Genomic DNA, 16,207 nt, shown 5'->3' on the forward strand with positions numbered 1-16,207 from the left:
GAGTTCCATGCTGGCACTGGGGTTTGGAGATTTCCAGCCCAGCCTCCTGGAGGACACACTGTGATGTGCTGGCAGCAGCACTAATCACTGGGTTATCCCGCCAGACACATTGTCCCCATCTTTATGTGCTCAGGCGTTTTTAATGGCTCTCCTTTTGCTCGGGCAGAAAAAGACCATTAGCAAAGTGACAGAAATTAATTTTTCCAATGAGGATGCTTGGCACGCTGTTAAGGGCCAAGAAGCCTGAATCTGCTGATTGCAGATGACTTAATTGCCTCTTTCCAAGACACATGAGAGATGTGACCTGTGGTGAGGTTCATTCTTGCTTTTTCATTTCTCAGTTGCACCAGAGGGTCTTGGTCACTCGGTGGGGGTGTGACCTGCCCTGGCTTGGGCAGGTGAGGTGGAGCAGTTGGAACAAAGGGATCATTAACACAGGGTTGGATCATTAACACAGGGTTGGAGAAACAGCAAAACCTTTGACTGTGTAGGAGCTAAGGCAGAATTTAAGAGTAGCTTTAGATGATGATTTGTTCCCAGGAATTTTATCACCCTGCTGTCCCCAAACCAGCAATCCCACTGATGGTGGTACACTGCCTGGCTTGCTGCAGTGCTGTGCTCTCACCTGGCAGTCAGGATGCCAGCCCTGCTGTGTGGTGTGTGGTGGAGCAGGTCCTGGTGGTGAGCAGGATCAGATAAGTGCCAGCTGCCCTGCGGTGGTGCCGTTGGCAGAGGGTCAGGAGGGCTGAGCCCAGAAAGGCAGAGCGCGGTTACGGCGCCGTGTCTAACGGCATCCCCCATCCACCAGCATCCCCTGCTCCCTCCTTGGCAGCCTCTCCCCAGGGTCCCCCACAGCCCCAGGGGTGGCTCACAGCCCCTCTTTCTCCTGAGCTATAAATAGAGCCCGTTGCTCTCCCCAGGCTTTCATCTGAAAGAATAAGAGGAAGTGAAATAGAGAAGGGGGAAAGCGCCTCGGTTGTGGCTGCCGGAGAGCACGGAGCTGCTCAGCCTTTGCTGTTTGAGAGGAGCTTCTCTTGGCAACTTCACCCTATCTGTAACCCTTTTATAGTGAAATAAAGGCCTTTATGAGTAATTACCAGAAAGGCCTTGTCTTTCACACAGCTCTGGTGTACTCTGTGGAGCTGTACCTGTGGGTACATCCTGATGTCACTGTTGTTTGCTGCTTTGGGAGTGGGTGTAAAAAACAGGAGTTTTTCAGGTTGCTTTGTTCCATGACAAAAAGCATGAGCTCACACTGCCTTTGTACCTCCATCCTCTCAGTGCTGGCCTTTGCCTTCATCTCATCATCTGTCTGTGAGGGCTGTCACCCGTGGCTGGCAGGAACCACCTTTGTTGGTCTCTGTAGCTTTATCTTTCCTTGCATCTTAACTGACTCTGGTTAAGTTTCCCTCCTGTGCTCACCACGAAGGTCCAGGTGTGAGGAGCCTTTCCAGCCTCCAACCCTGGCATGCCCCAGAGTGGTTTAACTGTTCAAGTACCTCCTGTCTTCTCTGAAAAACCCCTCACTGGGTTTATCAGGATTTGGTATGATCCTTGTGAAGCTGCAGCAGAAATTTTGGCATCTTTTCTCACAAGTTTCTGCTCCTCCCACAAGCAAGGGGCAGCCCTGCCAGGTGGTTTCAGGGCTTCTCTGAACACCATCACTTGAAATGGTTTTTATACCTTGTGGCCCCCTTGTCAGGACTTAAATCATAAGGGATTCAGGGCTGGGTTTTTAAGGATAAGCCCTGTGGATCAGCTATGACTCTATTTCCAGTGATGTGCTTTTCACTCTGAAATTCTGGGTTTATACCAAGCTGAGGCCCCAGTGCACAGCTGCTCATCAGACAGGGCTCAACATTGCACAACCACAGCATGGGGATGTCAACAATTTATCCTAATCCCTTGCTGAGTTCCCAAACTTCCAGCCCTTCAGTCTGTTTCAACATGCTCACCACTTACAGGAGGCAAAGTTGCAGATGGGACCAGGTTGGAAAAAACCAGCTGTGTTTGTGACACTCCCTGTAAATGCCCAGGGAGGGATGGCAGGCACAGGGCAGGCTCTGCCAGCCCTCCTTGGGCGAGGTGGAGCCACCTGAGCTGCCCCTCAGCAGCAGCAGGAGCCTCCTGGCTGGAGGATGGATCCACTTCAGCACCAGGGCTCTGGGATGTGCCCTCCTGCTGCTCAGCATGGCTCCTGTCTCCCCTTTGCAGTGCCCAACGGGATCAACCATTCCCCCCCGACCCTGAACGGGGCCCCATCCCCACCCCAGAGGTTCAGCAACGGCCCTTCCTCCTCCTCCTCCTCCTCACTGACCAACCAGCAGCTCCCAGCCACGTGTGGGGCCCGGCAGCTGAGCAAGCTGAAGCGTTTCCTCACCACCCTGCAGCAGTTTGGGAATGACATCTCACCAGAGATCGGGGAGAAGGTCCGCACCCTCGTCCTGGCACTCGTGGTGAGTCCTGCACCGTCCCAGGCTGGCTTCTCCCAGGTCCTGGCACACAGTGTTTGTTCGCATCTTTGCTGAGCCAGACTCTTATGTTTGTGGTTCCTGAGAAAATGAATGATTTATTTTATCTTTGCTGTGTTTCAAAAAGCTGTTAGTCCAGTGGCTTAGGCACGAGATTGTGTGCAGGAATCGGGCAAAGCCTTTCTGTAAATCATGGAATCACAGAATGGTTTGATTTGGGACCTTAAAGATCATCTCATTCCTAACCCCTGCCATGAGAACACCCTTCAAACCCAAATGAACAGGTCTTGCTGCAGAATTGTATCCAGTGTTTGCATTTATACAGAATAACTGGGAGAAATGCTGTCCAGTGCATTAGACATGATGCTGCACATGGTTTACAGAGGCTTGGAGTGGCAGGACAAGAGGGAATGGCTTTAAACTGCAAAAGAGGAGGTTGGGATTGCATATTAGAAAGAAATACTTCCCTGTGAGGGTGCTGAATAGAGTGCTGTATAGAGTGCCCAGAGCAGCTGTGGCTGCCCCTGGATCCCTGGCAGTGCCCAAGGCCAGGCTGGATGGGGATGGGAGCACCCTGGGACAGTGGGAGGTGTCCCTGCCATGGCCGGGGTGGAATGAGATGGCCTTTAAGGAGACTTCCAGCCCAACCCATTCTGTGACCTTGGACTGAGGCCCTGGAGCTCTGGGCAGCTGTGGTCCCGTGGGGCTCTCTGCTTTTTGGCACATTTTATTTTGAGGTTCAGTCCTGAAGGGAGCTAGACTGCAGCAGCCTGGAGCATTTCTGCTTCCGAGGCAAACCTGAGTCTGTCCATGTCCTCTGGGTCACTCCCAGGGTTTAAGTACTGGATGTTAAATGCTGCTGCTGCATTTATATGGTATATTTGATTCCATGGATGTAGGAATTTAGCCTACCCTTTTGGGGAGGGAAGGACAAGCTGTCCAGGTCCCTTTGGCTGTTGTTCTCACCCCAGATTGTGCTTGTTGCTGCAGGGGTGAATTTTGTACATGCAGATTATCAAATGCTGCTGTCCCAGGCATTCCTCAGCCTGAGCAGCCCCAGGGGAGGCAGGGCTGGACCAGGAGAGGACCAGAGTGAACAGAAGGCTGCTGAGACTCCATGGATAGGTTAGATGAGGAGAACTGAAGGGAGGAAGGTGTGCAGTTGTGAGCAGCTGGGATCAAAGCCTGACTCTGCACAGCCTGCCCCAGCATGCAGTAGATGCCAGCTGGGTCCTGCTGCCCTGGAGTCAGCCTCTGCCTCCCACTCTGGAGCTGGGGGAGTGCTGAGCCAGGCAGTTCCCACCCCTCTCCTAGTGCAGCATTCCTGCTCCACTGGCCTGAGCCTTGCTGGCTGCATCCAGCAGGATCCAATGCAAACACTGTCAGTCCTGGAGCAGCAGATGCTGTCTCCCTCCCAGTTCTGTTCATTTGGAGCCATTTCCCACATGTCTAAAAATAAGAACAAATTGCCATTTCATTTCTTAATTTCTTTTCTCAGAACTCGACGGTGACAATCGAGGAATTTCACTGCAAGCTGCAAGAGGCCACCAACTTCCCCCTGCGGCCATTTGTGATCCCCTTCCTGAAGGTGACAGGGAGCTGCTGGGGCTTGCTGCCACTCTGTGTGCCTGCCTGTGCCTCCTGGCACTGTGACATTGCTGGGAGAGCTCTCCTTGCAAGCACCACAGCAATTCTGCTGGAGCCCAAGACAGACTGCACAGAGCTGGCCGTGTGGGACTGGCTGACGTTGTGCTGTGTGCCACATATGTCTGCTTGTGTGCTGGAGATAAAGGAGGCAAAGCAAGCTCCATGTGGCAGCTTCTGAGCCTATAATCTTATTTGCAAATGTTCAGATCTAGAATGTTTGAAGTGCTGGCACACGGAGTCTGTCTGGGATGGTTAAATCACAGAATCACAGGGTGGTTTGGGTTGGAAAGGACCTTAAAACTCATCTCAATTCCAGCCTCCTGCCATGGGCAGGGACACCTTCTGCTAGACCTGGTGCTTCCAAGCCCTGTCCAACCTTGCCTTGAGCACATCCAGGGGTGGGGATTCCACAACACCTCTGGGTAACTAGATGCTGTAACACTTGGATTTTGGGTCCACCAATATCAGGCTCCTGGGAAAATTCAGCTGAATCTGGCAGTGCAGACATCAGGAGCTGGGGGATCCTGAGTGGGGATCATGGGTCACAGGTGTTACTGCTCTGAGCTATTAATGAAGACCAAACCTTTTGGAACAGCTGCTGTAACCCAGCCCTGTGTTTGTTTTCCAGGCCAACCTGCCTCTGCTGCAGCGGGAGCTGCTGCACTGTGCCCGCGCTGCCAAGCAAACGCCCTCCCAGTACCTGGCCCAGCACGAGCACATCCTGCTCAACACCAACACCACATCTCCTGCTGACTCCTCCGAGCTGCTCATCGAGGTCAATGGCAATGGCAAGAGGCACAGTCCAGACAGGTGACAAACAGCTTTTGTCACTCTGCTCAGTTGTTGAAGTCGTGACTTTTGTTTTATCTTTGCTGCTGACAAAGCTTTAAGCAGCGTCCAGGATCTTATCACTCCCAACAGCAATTCTGGCTGTTCTGAGACTTCAGTGACTGCTTCTACTGCACTATGAATTCAGGTTGGGTTCCTCTTTCAGGCAGTGTGTCCCAGAGGGACTTTTGGGTAACACTGAAAAGCCTGAGCCAGAGAGCTGAGCAGTTTCCCACCCCCAAGGCAAGGAGCGGAGGCATTGGCAGGGCTGGGAAGGATGCGCTTCATTTTCACCACGTTTTATTCCAAGATAAAAGTTGTTATGCAATTATGTGAAGCATGCCTCAAATTTATAAAAACTGTGAAATTTTAATTTGGTCATGCTCAGAGAGATGAATCACAACACTCAGGCATCCTGAACCCTTTTCTTTGACGGGGTCACTTTGTGCGTCGCCTCACAAATTGAGCGCATTTGTTTGAGCTCTCTGCATTTACCCCGTGGTAAAATCCTTGCTGCCCAAACCCTGCTGGTTCCAAATCTGCATCTTTCTGAGTACATGTATGGGATGCTAAGGAATGCCTGTCTGTGCTGGTGTGATTGCAGGAGGGAAGACAGCAGCTTTGAGAGGGAGCCGCTGCCCACAGAGCCTCCAGCCAAGAGGGTTTGCACCATCAGCCCCGCACCCCGGCACAGCCCTGCCCTCACCATCCCCCTGATGAACCCCAGCGGGCAGTTCCACCCCACCCCACCACCCCTCCAGCACTACACCTTGGAAGATATTGCCACCTCCCACCTCTACAGGGACCCCAGCAAGATGTTGGAGCACAGAGAGATCCGGGACAGGCACGGCGGGCTTGGTGAGAGCCTGGAGGGTTCCTGGTTGAGCTTTGGTGCTGGTCTCTGTTTGACCACTTGTACCCAAAGATGATTGATGCTGGCTGGGCATGTCCTCACAGCTGAGTCTTTGCAGAGAGTTCAGAGGAAACAGTTCCCCTTGGGAAGTTACAAACAGGAAGATTGAGTATTTGTATTTCCCTGTATGAAGGCTGGAGTCACTGAGGGTGAGGAGGAAGCACTTAGGGTGTGAGTTGAGTATAGCCAACCCAGCAGGCAGGAAGAGAGGACAAGGAAATAGAAATTAACTTTTCCAAGATTTCCAAAGCACGAGAGTCGAGATTGACCCCCTGCCCTGTTTCTCCAAGGGATGTGTGGGAGGTGCATGATGTTTTTCCAACACAACAGCCTGAATCACAGGCTCTGAGCTGCTGTGGGTTTATAACAGGAGAACCAGCTCCACAAGCAGGTCAGAGCTGGAGCCACAAGTGGATTGTAGCAGACAGGGATAAAAAAGCACCAGCATGGAATTACCCCTGTAGAGCTGTCACCTGGAGATGTGTTTTAAAATCCCAGCTATGTGGAGCTGGAAATAGAGCTCTTTATTCTTGCTTTGGGGCCACTTCTCTCTCCACTGGCCCATCTGATCCCCGTGGCTGTGTGTTGTTGCAGGGTTGAATGGAGGCTACCAGGACGAGCTGGTGGATCACCGCCTGACAGAGAGGGAGTGGGCGGATGAGTGGAAGCATCTCGATCACGTAAGGAGCTGCAGGGGCTGTGGGAAGCTCTGTGGGAAGCAGCAGCCCAGTGTTCCACCTGCTCCACTCGGTGATTTCCTTGTTGATACCACAGCCAGGCTCTCCTGGTGGCTGGTGGAGGAACAAGCCACCACAAGCAGGTGGATGGTGGGGAGGGCTGAGAGGAGCTCTAGCACTTTCCTGGCAGATTTCCTCTGCCTGTGGTCAGTGGAAACTAAAGTTGGTGTGGCTGAAGTGTCTAGAGCTGGGGAGCTTCTCCTGCAGAGCATGGCCAGGTGCTGCCATGGCTGGCTGAGCAACCAACCCCAGCTTTATCCCCACTGGGATCTTTCCTGCCCCAGCCCAGCACAAGTGCACAGATGCACTAAGTGCAGTCAGGATATGGACTTACAAAATGAGTAAACCTATCATTACTGTATTTTAAGACTTTTTTTCCCTGAGGTGCCAGCCTTTTATGGACCAAAAAAAGCACCAACAGCAAGACCTGGTGCTTCTGGCAGATTTTATGCTGAGCTTTTTCCTTCTGAGCAAGGCAGCTCCTCCAGGCACTTCACTGCTGTTTCTGTCAGAGATGGGATTAAAATTCAGCTTTGATCATAAATGCAGAGAGACCTCACGGTTTAAAGCTAATGGGTTTTTTTGAGGGGATGGTGTTGGGGTGGAGCAGAGGCTCTGTAGCTGAATATTTGGAGTTGGACTGTGGCTCTGCAGCACTGACACCCAAATAATAACCAAATCCCATAGGAAAGTGGTGGGGTTTTCCTCTCCATTTTTAGGAGCATGTCCTGGAGGTGTTGAGCTACCTCTTGTGGTGACCCTACCTAGTGCTGTGCCCTTGGGCATGACACCATCCCAAATCTTGGGAAACCACCTCACTCTTGTCTCATCTGCCTGGTATGGTCCCTCCACAGTGAAACCTGTGATGATTGAAATATGATTCTCTTCGAGCCAGGTCTCATGAACTGTTGGAGATATATTGCACACCCAAGATAGCTCAGCTACCTTAGAAGGCATAAAATCAGCAGGATGGCTTCTGTGGCAGTGTTGGAAACAAAAAGGTTTTAATAAAAGGCCAAATAACAAAACTCTTTACAGAAAAAAACCAATCCAGGTGCAAGAGGCCCTCCTGCCCCTGGTAAAAAAACCCACAAAAGTGATTAGTTTCTTTGTTCTCTTCTTTTCCTAGTATTATTTTATCTCTTCTGTTTCTAGTATTTATCTATATTCTAGTATTATATCTAGTAATTGCTCAGGTGGGACTTTCTGCCTCCTGTCCAATTAGTTATCCTTAAGTTTGAGGTGAAGTCCCCCAGATCTTATGGGATGCCTTTTCACCTCATTGAGGAGAAACTTCTGAGCTTATTTCCTTTTTAAGGGCACAAAGGATAGTTTTGTGTCTTTGTTTGGACAGACAAGAGTCTGCTAAGGAAGGCAGGAGTCTCCCCTGAAATGGAGAATGTAAACCCTCCCCACCCCTCCAAATTGCTATAAATTTTAAATTAAGGGGCTCTCAGGTAAAAATATGGGAGCAGGAAATAACAGTTTCTTAATAGGGAAGGGAAAAAAAAGGATAAAATAAACAATGCAGTACACTAGAACAACACTGCCAGAGTCAGAACCCAACCTGACACCCTGTGGGTCAGGCTGTTGGCAGCAGTCCCATTGGAATTGTGGCTCAGCCCTCCTGCAGTGTCAGGGCTGGTTCTGCTGGAGCAGGGATCCTGGAGAAAGGTGCAGTCTCTTCCTCTGAAGATCCAGGGCCAGAGGCAGCTGCTGTTCCTCTGGGGAATCCAGTGGAGAAGCTGTGCTGGTGTTCCAGAGCCTCCAGATTATATCTGGGTAGCAATGCTTGGCTCCTCCCTCTGGGCTCACATCTCCCAGTGGGATGCTGTAGTTCTTATCAGCCATGCAGGGACATTCAATAGCTGTTATCAGCAATGTCCCCTCCTGAGGGAGGAGTGATTGTGGTCACTCAAAGAGAGAGATAAGGCAAACTGCCCACTTGACAAACAATAATCTGCCATGCAGATGGTAATGGAAAACATCTTGCTTTGCAGTCTGGAGCATTATGTCACTCCAGGTAACAACAGACACATTCCTATAACTGAGACCCTTTCCCTGCCCTGCAGGCCCTGAACTGCATCATGGAGATGGTGGAGAAGACGCGGCGCTCCATGGCGGTGCTGCGGCGCTGCCAGGAGGCCGACAGGGAGGAGCTCAACTACTGGAAACGGCGCTGCTCCGAGACGGCCGAGCCGCGCAAGGCGGGCAGCGAGCTGCTGAGCCGCCAGCACAGCCCCGCCAGCGCCGACTCCGCGGGCAGCGGTGAGCGGGCACGGCTCACGGGCACAGAGGGGTGCTGCTGTGTGCCAGGCACGGGGTGGGTTCGGTTGAGCACTGCTGTGGGTGGGACAGATGTGTTTGCCCTCGCTCAAAGGGCTGGGTGACACTTGGCTGTCTCAGGGATGAGCTGGGTGGCCTCCGTGACACCTGGAGCCACACAAGCCGTGTGTCCCTCTGATGACACACAACTCTGCAGGGTGAAGCTTCTCCCTTGATGGAGAGTCCATGGCCCACTTGTGTGGCATTCACATTCTCTGAAAATTCCCTTCACCCAGGATTTTTCTCCTGGAAAGCTGGGAAGCCTCAGAGAAAAGGAAAACAATTCTTCTCTCATTTGCTTCTCCTGTGTTGTGCTCACATGTGCAATGTGTTTGGAGATTGTTTACCCACAGGTGATTGTTCCATTGCATTCTGCTGGGAGTTGTTTTCACTCTTTGGCCAATCAGGGCCAAGCTGTGTCAGGACTCTGGAGAGAGTCACCAGTTTTCATTGTTATCTTTTTAGCATTCAGTATCTTTTCTGTGTTCTTTAGTATAGTATAGTAATTATATGATACTATATTATAGTATTGTAATATATGATACTATAGTACATAATATATCATATATAGTAATATATGTTACTATATTATATCTTTAATATAATATAGTACCATAAAGTAATATATTAGCCTGCTGGGAACATGGAGTCAGATTCATCATTCCTGCCTTCATTGAGGCACTTCCCAACAAATACAATAGCAGCCTGGTCAGAGAGAGAGAAAGCTGGATAAGTTTTCCCATGAATTAGTCTGGGAAGCTTTAGGGAGCTGGAGATAAATAATGATAGTCAAATATTAAAACAGTCTGCAGGTGGTGTTTTTTAACAATCTGTTTTGCTGTTTTTCTCATAAGGTTGTTTACAAATGGGTGTCTTGTTAATTGGGCAATCATGTGAAATGTATTGATTAAATGACCAATCAGGTGCACCTGTAGAGAACTAAGGTATAAACAAAGAGAGGATCAAATAAACAGGGCTTTTGCCTTTTTGCCTTCTGGGAAAAAAACCAAACCAACAAAACAAACAAAAAAGAAACCCAGGCTGTCACTTCTGCACAGTGTTTAAGTATTTTTCTCTAGGATTTGAAGAGAGGTGGCACAGGAAGCAGTTTTTGTCAGTGTCTAAAGGCACCTTTGCTCATGCTTTCCTTGTCACTGCTGGCCAAGGTTGGTCCAAAGCTGGGGGTGAAAAGGCAGGGAGGAGGTGTTAGTCTCCACCACTCTCTCCCTTCCAGTCCCTCTTGCCTGAAGGATTTTAAATGTCAAGGTCCATTTATTCTAAAAATACCAAAGGCTTTTGTAAGTGTAATAGCTACCTGTGTTACTAGTTCTATTTTTGTATCATGAGTCAACTTTATCGAAGCTGACTGGTTTCCCCATCCAGTATGCAGGGGTTTGACCCTATAGAAAAAACAAATCTAAAATGCTTATTTATTTCAATGTAATTCAGATTTCTGTGCAAACAAACCCACTGCAATTCAAGTTCTGGGGAAAAATCCCTCTGATTATTCAGTAATAAAAATTGATTTCTTCTAGCAAGAATAAATATCAATTTGATGTATATTCTACTTATTTGTATACAAAATATAGAGTGAACCCTCCTGCAAGGAATCCAAGTGCCCCTGGCTCCAGTTGCCACCAAGCCTGAGGAGCAGTGGGTGTATGTGACAGCCTGGGGGGCACAGCCAGCTTTTAGCCCTTCTATATTTAAGTATATCATGACTAATATACTTCCAGCCCCATGTTGATATAATTAAAATTTTTATATAAATTTGGAAAGCTGTTGCTTTCTCCCCTTGTGGGACCTAGGGATAATTTTCAAGCTCTATTGCTCTTGTGAGAAGGTTCAGTTAAGCATCAAGCAGCATCTCCAGGTGTCTTGGAGGACAGTTTGTCCATAATTTCAAGCCTTTGAATTGCCCTGGGATTGGGAAGTGCTGGTGTACAGACTGATGCTCACAGCCTGTGGACAGTGCAGAAGTGGGATAACATACATTTGTAAGCATTGCCTGTTGTTTTAGAGTACCAGGAGATAGGTTATACAGTGTCATAAATTATGCAAGGTGCTAATTAAACGTTGTAATTTATCATCTGAGTGTTTGAGGAGTGGCTTTACCCGTAGGAATCCTCTGCTTGGAGCTTTACCTGGTCCATCCTTCCCTGGCCTATGATGTCCTGAGCTACCACTGGGCACATGAGCTGCAGCTGGGTGGGATGAGGCTTTGCCAACCTTTCCTGTGTCCCTTCCTCCAGCAGATTCCCTGAGGGAGTTCAGCAGCAGGTCGGGGACGGGCTACGTCACGGAGGAGATTTGGAAAAAAGCCGGTGAGTGTTCGCGGTGAGCGTGGCCAGGATCCCACTGGATCACCAGGGTAAACACAAAGCACACATGGTGGGGGTTTGCTGTGCAGAAACAGCAGGAGCCCAGCTGCAGCAATGCCCCAGGGTGTGCACATCTGGCTGCCATCATCCCCACCCTGGCTTTCCCCATGGCTTCTCTGTGATGCCATGGGGATCCCATATCTGTCATGGAGGAGATTTGGAAAAAACCCAGTGAGTTTTCATGGTGAGCACGGATGGGATCCTGCTGGATCACCCAGGCTGAACACAAAACTGGGGTTTGCTGTGCAGAAGCAGCAAGAGCCCAGCTGCAGCAATGCCCCAGGGTGTGCACATCTGGCTGCCATCATTCCCACCCTGGCTTTCCCAAAGGGCTCTGCTCCTCTGGTGCCACGGGGATCCCGTGGTGCTGATCCTGGCCTCGCCGCGCGTTGGATGCTGTGCTGTGAACACGCAGCTGGAGCTGTGTTTGTCTGGGAGGCTCCCCTCAGTGCCAGGGTGGTGGGTGAGGCTGCTCTTTCCTTCCAGAAGAAGCTGTGAACGAGGTGAAGCGGCAGGCCATGTCGGAGGTGCAGAAGGCGGTGGCCGAGGCGGAGCAGAAGGCCTTTGAGATGATCGCGTCGGAGCGGGCGCGCATGGAGCAGACCATCGCCGACGCCAAGCGCCAGGCCACCGAGGATGCCTTCCTGGTCATCAACGAGCAGGAGGAGTCCACTGAGGTGAGGGCTTGCCAAGGCTGCAGAGTCTCCAGGTCAAACCTGCAGGTCCCCCCTGCCTTTTCACAGAATCATGGGTTGGGTTGGGTTGGGTTGGGTTGGGTTGGGTTGGGTTGGGTTGGAAGAGATCTCAAAGATCATCTCGTTCCAAGCCCCTGCCACTAGACCAGGGTGCTCCAAACTCCAGTCTTCAGCACCTCTTCCTTTTAGAAGTCTATCTCCAATCAATAACTAAACAATGCACCAATATAATCAAAAATCTTTTTAGGTTTTGCTGGCAGGGAGTCAGCCTGAAAATGTCTGTGGACACGTGTGTGTGCAGCCACTGGGCACCCTGAGCTGGACTCAGTGTAATCACCAGGGATTTTGTGGAATTGAAGGAGGTGTAGAAGCAAAGAGAAAAGGATGCTGGTGCATGCAGCAGTTTAGCTCAGAAATTGTGGTGCAGTACTTGATCTTTGCAAAAAAGAAATTGCTGTTTGTGGGCTTGAAAATAGGGCAGGGCAGAAGCTGGGCTGCAGGAAAAGCCCTTGCACGTTCCTGGTGGTCTGTGCCGCACTTGCATGTTGCAGAAGAAAGGGTGGATCTTGGTTTGTCATTCATGTGCTGAATGGGTGCCTCAGAGAATCCCTTTCTGCTCTTCAATCATCAATCACCCTCCCTGTTGCTTAACAGGAAGTTCACTTGGGTAGAGCTTTTGAGATTTTGGGCAAGGGGAATCACATGGCTCGTTTGTGCACTGCCACATCCCATCCATGTGGGCTTTGCTCCCTATTTTGATCTCTCTGCACATACAAGAGCGAGGGCTTGTGTCTGCTGAGCAGAAATCTGATGGGACTGCTGTTCCTGTCTGCTGGGATGTGGAGACAGCAGGTCCAAACCTCCTGTTGGGTTTCAGCTCAGCTGGGGCTCGGGAAGTGTGGCCAGAACCATGGAATTCTAGGTGTTATTCCAGAGAATGATGTCCATAGTGCAATTCCCAGTGAAATTGCTGAGGGTTGAACACAGCAGTCGCATGATGGGAGTGGGTGGAACTGCTCAGGAAGCCATGGAAGGAATGAGGCAAGTAGTGATTTCTCCATGGGGGAATAGCAGAGGAGTGTCCTCCTCCTCCAGCTGTGCTGAGGAGCAGTCTGGGACCTCGGGAGCTGCTGAGCACCCCTGTGCAAGCCCTGGAGCCCTTGTCTACAAGCTGTCCTGTGTTCTGGCACATCTTGTAACCTTTGCAACACAGCTGAAAAACACTTGAAGTGTAAACAGCTGTGAAGCAGTGACCCAGTTTTCAAAAAACTGCCACATCCTTTGGTAGGGGCTTTTTGGTCTCAAGTCCTGCTTCCCCTGGAAGGTGGAGGACCCTTGGGGACACAGAGGCTCTGGAGCAGCTCGCTCCAAAGTGAACAGGTCGGGTGCTTCACTGCCAGCCCATAGATCACCACCATGAGCTGGTGGCTCCAGTGCTGAGCCTGGCAGTGGGAATCTGCCAGCCCTTCCCCACAGCAGGGCTGCCTGGTGGAGCCCAGCACCTCCCAGCACCCCCCCAGCACCCCGCTCCCACAGCTCTGATGGTGGTCACAGCAGCCGTGTCCCCACAAAGACCAGCTCTGACAGAAGCTGCGTTCCCACAGCTGAGCTGCCCTCCCCAGCGTGTGTTTGCTACGCCCTGCTCCAGCTGCAGGGAAGCTGCTCTGCCGTCCCTCCCCTCCCCAGAGCAGCTGCAGCCCTGATCCGGGGCTGGCCCCTTGCCCCGCGCTCCGAGGGAAGCGGTGGCACGCGGGAGCCACCAGCTGACACCTCTCCCTGCGGCCAGAGGGGCTTTGCTCCGCTTCCAGGCTGAAACTCAGCCTCTGGCACTGCTTCCACCTGGCTGGGAGGCTTTCACAAATGAGCATTTGCTTTTCCAAATTGGCCTGCTCCAACCTCTTGTGCAGCGAGGCAGGGTGCGGAGCAAATGGTGCCGGTGCAGCGCGCCGTGATCCCCGCAGAGAGCACTTGGCTGGGAGGGAGACCAAAATAGAGCTGCTTAAAACAGGAAATAAAAAGGCCCAATAGCAGCATCTGCAGAGTGTTTTTCAGTCCATGCCTGCTGTTTCCTGTCTGCATTGGGGTGGGTCTAGGGCAGAGGATGTGCCTGGAGCAGTGTGACAGAGGCCGTGGGCAGAGTGGTGGGGGTTAGAACCATTGGCAAAGAGCTGGGAAATAGCAGGAATTAATGGATTGCTCATTTGCATATTCTCAAATTGGGCCAGAGGGGATGAACAGTCCCCTCCAGAGCTGAGTCAGCACCATCCTGCAGCTCCTAGGGAAACTAACCCCCTTTAAGCACAGTGTCTTTGCTCTTGCAGAGCTGCTGGAACTGTGGCCGCAAGGCCAGCGAGACGTGCAGCGGCTGCAACATCGCCCGCTACTGCGGCTCCTTCTGCCAGCACAAGGACTGGGAGAGGCACCACCGCATCTGTGGGCAAAGCCTGCACGGCCAGAGCAAGCCCCTGGCACTGCCCACGGGCCGGGTGGCAGCCAAGAGCCTCGATGGCATCCCCAGCCCAGCCCTGGAGAAGAGCTCGGCCACCACCTCGCGCTCCTCCACGCCGGCCTCCGTGACAGCCATAGACACCAACGGGCTCTAGGAGGGAGCCTTGGCTTGGCTTCACTCCACTGGATGAGCTCCCTGGGGGTTTTAAAGCTGAAAAAGCCCCTGCAGCAACTGTTATCACTTGATAGATTTGACACATCGGGGCACCGACACTCCGGCCTTGCCCTCTCATCCTGCCTGTTCCTTTGTGGCTCGTGGACTGGGGTGAGCCCGCCTGCAGCATCTCCCTGCTCCTCTCAGGGGAACACCAGAGCAGTGCCAGGACCTGGGGGACACTGGGCACCTGCTCAGGGGACCTGGACTGTGGGGAGAGCACTGGCACACGCCAGAGGTGCTGAGATGTGGTGCCCAGGCAGGGAGCCCTGTCCTTGTGGCATGCTCAGGCTCGCTTCCCAAGGTGTCAGAGCCAGCACTGCCTCCTCCTGCCACCTCTCCTCCATCATTTCCATGTTTGTGCCCTGCTCCCAGGCAGCTGTGCCTCAGGTGGCTGTGTGGGCTGGTTGTTGCTGTGAACAGACCAGAGCCAATTTCCCAGCGGGAGCATCTCATCCTCTGTGCAATGGCAAAAGCTGAGCCCACTTCTGCCTCCAGGCTGGCAGCTGAGGGTTGCAGAGAGGGAGGAGGGGATTTGTCTGCTCTAAAGCAAGAGGCAGTGGCAGGAGGCACTGCTGGATGGCCTGGATTCCATCCCAGTCTGTGGTGAGACAGACAGTTGGGTGTTTCCCCGGGTGGGGCCTGTGCTGGGGGAACACGTGCACAGCAGATCTGGGCTGGCTGCAGGTGCCCCTTCCACCTGGGGGCCGTTGTTTTGTTTTTCTCACTGCCTGGAAGCTGCTGGTTTGTGAGTTCCTGCTGTTGTTTGTGAGCCCAGGGATCCTCAGTGGTGCAAGGGGTTGTTTACAGCCTGTGCTCTCCACTCACTGCTGAAAGAAAGGCAGCACTGGGTGTCCTGTGGGGATTTTTATCCCCTGCTCCAGGGGATTCCTGCAGTGCTGCATCCAGAGATGCCCAGGGATGTGCATCCACCTTCAGAGATTGTCCCAAAACCAGAGGATCACAAGGTCCCCTGGGGAATGGGGCCAGCCTGGGGGGCTCTGTCCATCACAGTCCCTGCTGTGGGGTGGAAAAGGGGACTGGGGCACCCGGGGCAGTGCAGGCTGTGCCAGCAGGGCTGGCCAGCAGTGTCACACAGGGTGGCAGTGGCACACAGGATGGCAGGGAGGGGATGTGCCCTCCAGGAGCTGCTCCCAACTCTCCTTCTCTTCAGCAGAGCCACACGTGTGTGTGCCACTGCTGGGCTGGAGCCTATGAGGCAAGGGATTCCCTAATTATTTCTGATCACCTTTTCAACTGGAGGCCAATAATGGAGCTGTAATGAGCTGTCACAGGGGTGAGCAGGCAACCTGCTGCTCCAGCCCTGGCTCTTGGGAAGCTGCTCTGGCGGGATGGAGCTGGTCTGCAAGGTTTTATTAAAAAGCCACGAGGTCTCCTGGTGTTGAAGTGAATCCCACAGCTCCGGTGGCCCTGGGGATGTGTCCCCTGTGTCCCCAGGAGTTGGAGCACTCTGGCATTGAGGCAGCTCCCACTGGAGCCACCCTGACCTGCAGCAGCCCATGCTGGGGCTGGCAGGAAGGGATTTCC

At 52.2% G+C, this 16,207-nt stretch overlaps 1 protein-coding gene across 5 annotated transcripts in view; it reads left to right on the forward strand.

Moving 5' to 3' along the window:
- Positions 1-14,689, forward strand: part of CBFA2T2 (CBFA2/RUNX1 partner transcriptional co-repressor 2) — a 59,666-nt gene extending 44,977 nt beyond the window's left edge. For 2 of the 5 annotated variants that reach the window (XM_058036371.1, XM_058036376.1), the window contains exons 3-11: positions 2,215-2,456; positions 3,970-4,059; positions 4,747-4,928; positions 5,551-5,804; positions 6,454-6,539; positions 8,669-8,864; positions 11,174-11,245; positions 11,789-11,979; positions 14,319-14,689. In XM_058036371.1, the coding sequence (XP_057892354.1) occupies positions 2,215-2,456; positions 3,970-4,059; positions 4,747-4,928; positions 5,551-5,804; positions 6,454-6,539; positions 8,669-8,864; positions 11,174-11,245; positions 11,789-11,979; positions 14,319-14,600 (1,595 nt within the window). In that variant the 3' untranslated portion in view covers positions 14,601-14,689. The remainder of the gene's footprint in view (positions 1-2,214; positions 2,457-3,969; positions 4,060-4,746; positions 4,929-5,550; positions 5,805-6,453; positions 6,540-8,668; positions 8,865-11,173; positions 11,246-11,788; positions 11,980-14,318) is intronic. The other 3 variants (XM_058036373.1, XM_058036372.1, XM_058036375.1) reach the window with 3 other exon arrangements.
- Positions 14,690-16,207: the final 1,518 nt, after the last annotated feature.

Source organism: Melospiza georgiana, chromosome 17 (assembly GCF_028018845.1).
Source record: "Melospiza georgiana isolate bMelGeo1 chromosome 17, bMelGeo1.pri, whole genome shotgun sequence".
In the NCBI taxonomy this organism is placed as follows: domain Eukaryota; kingdom Metazoa; phylum Chordata; class Aves; order Passeriformes; family Passerellidae; genus Melospiza; species Melospiza georgiana.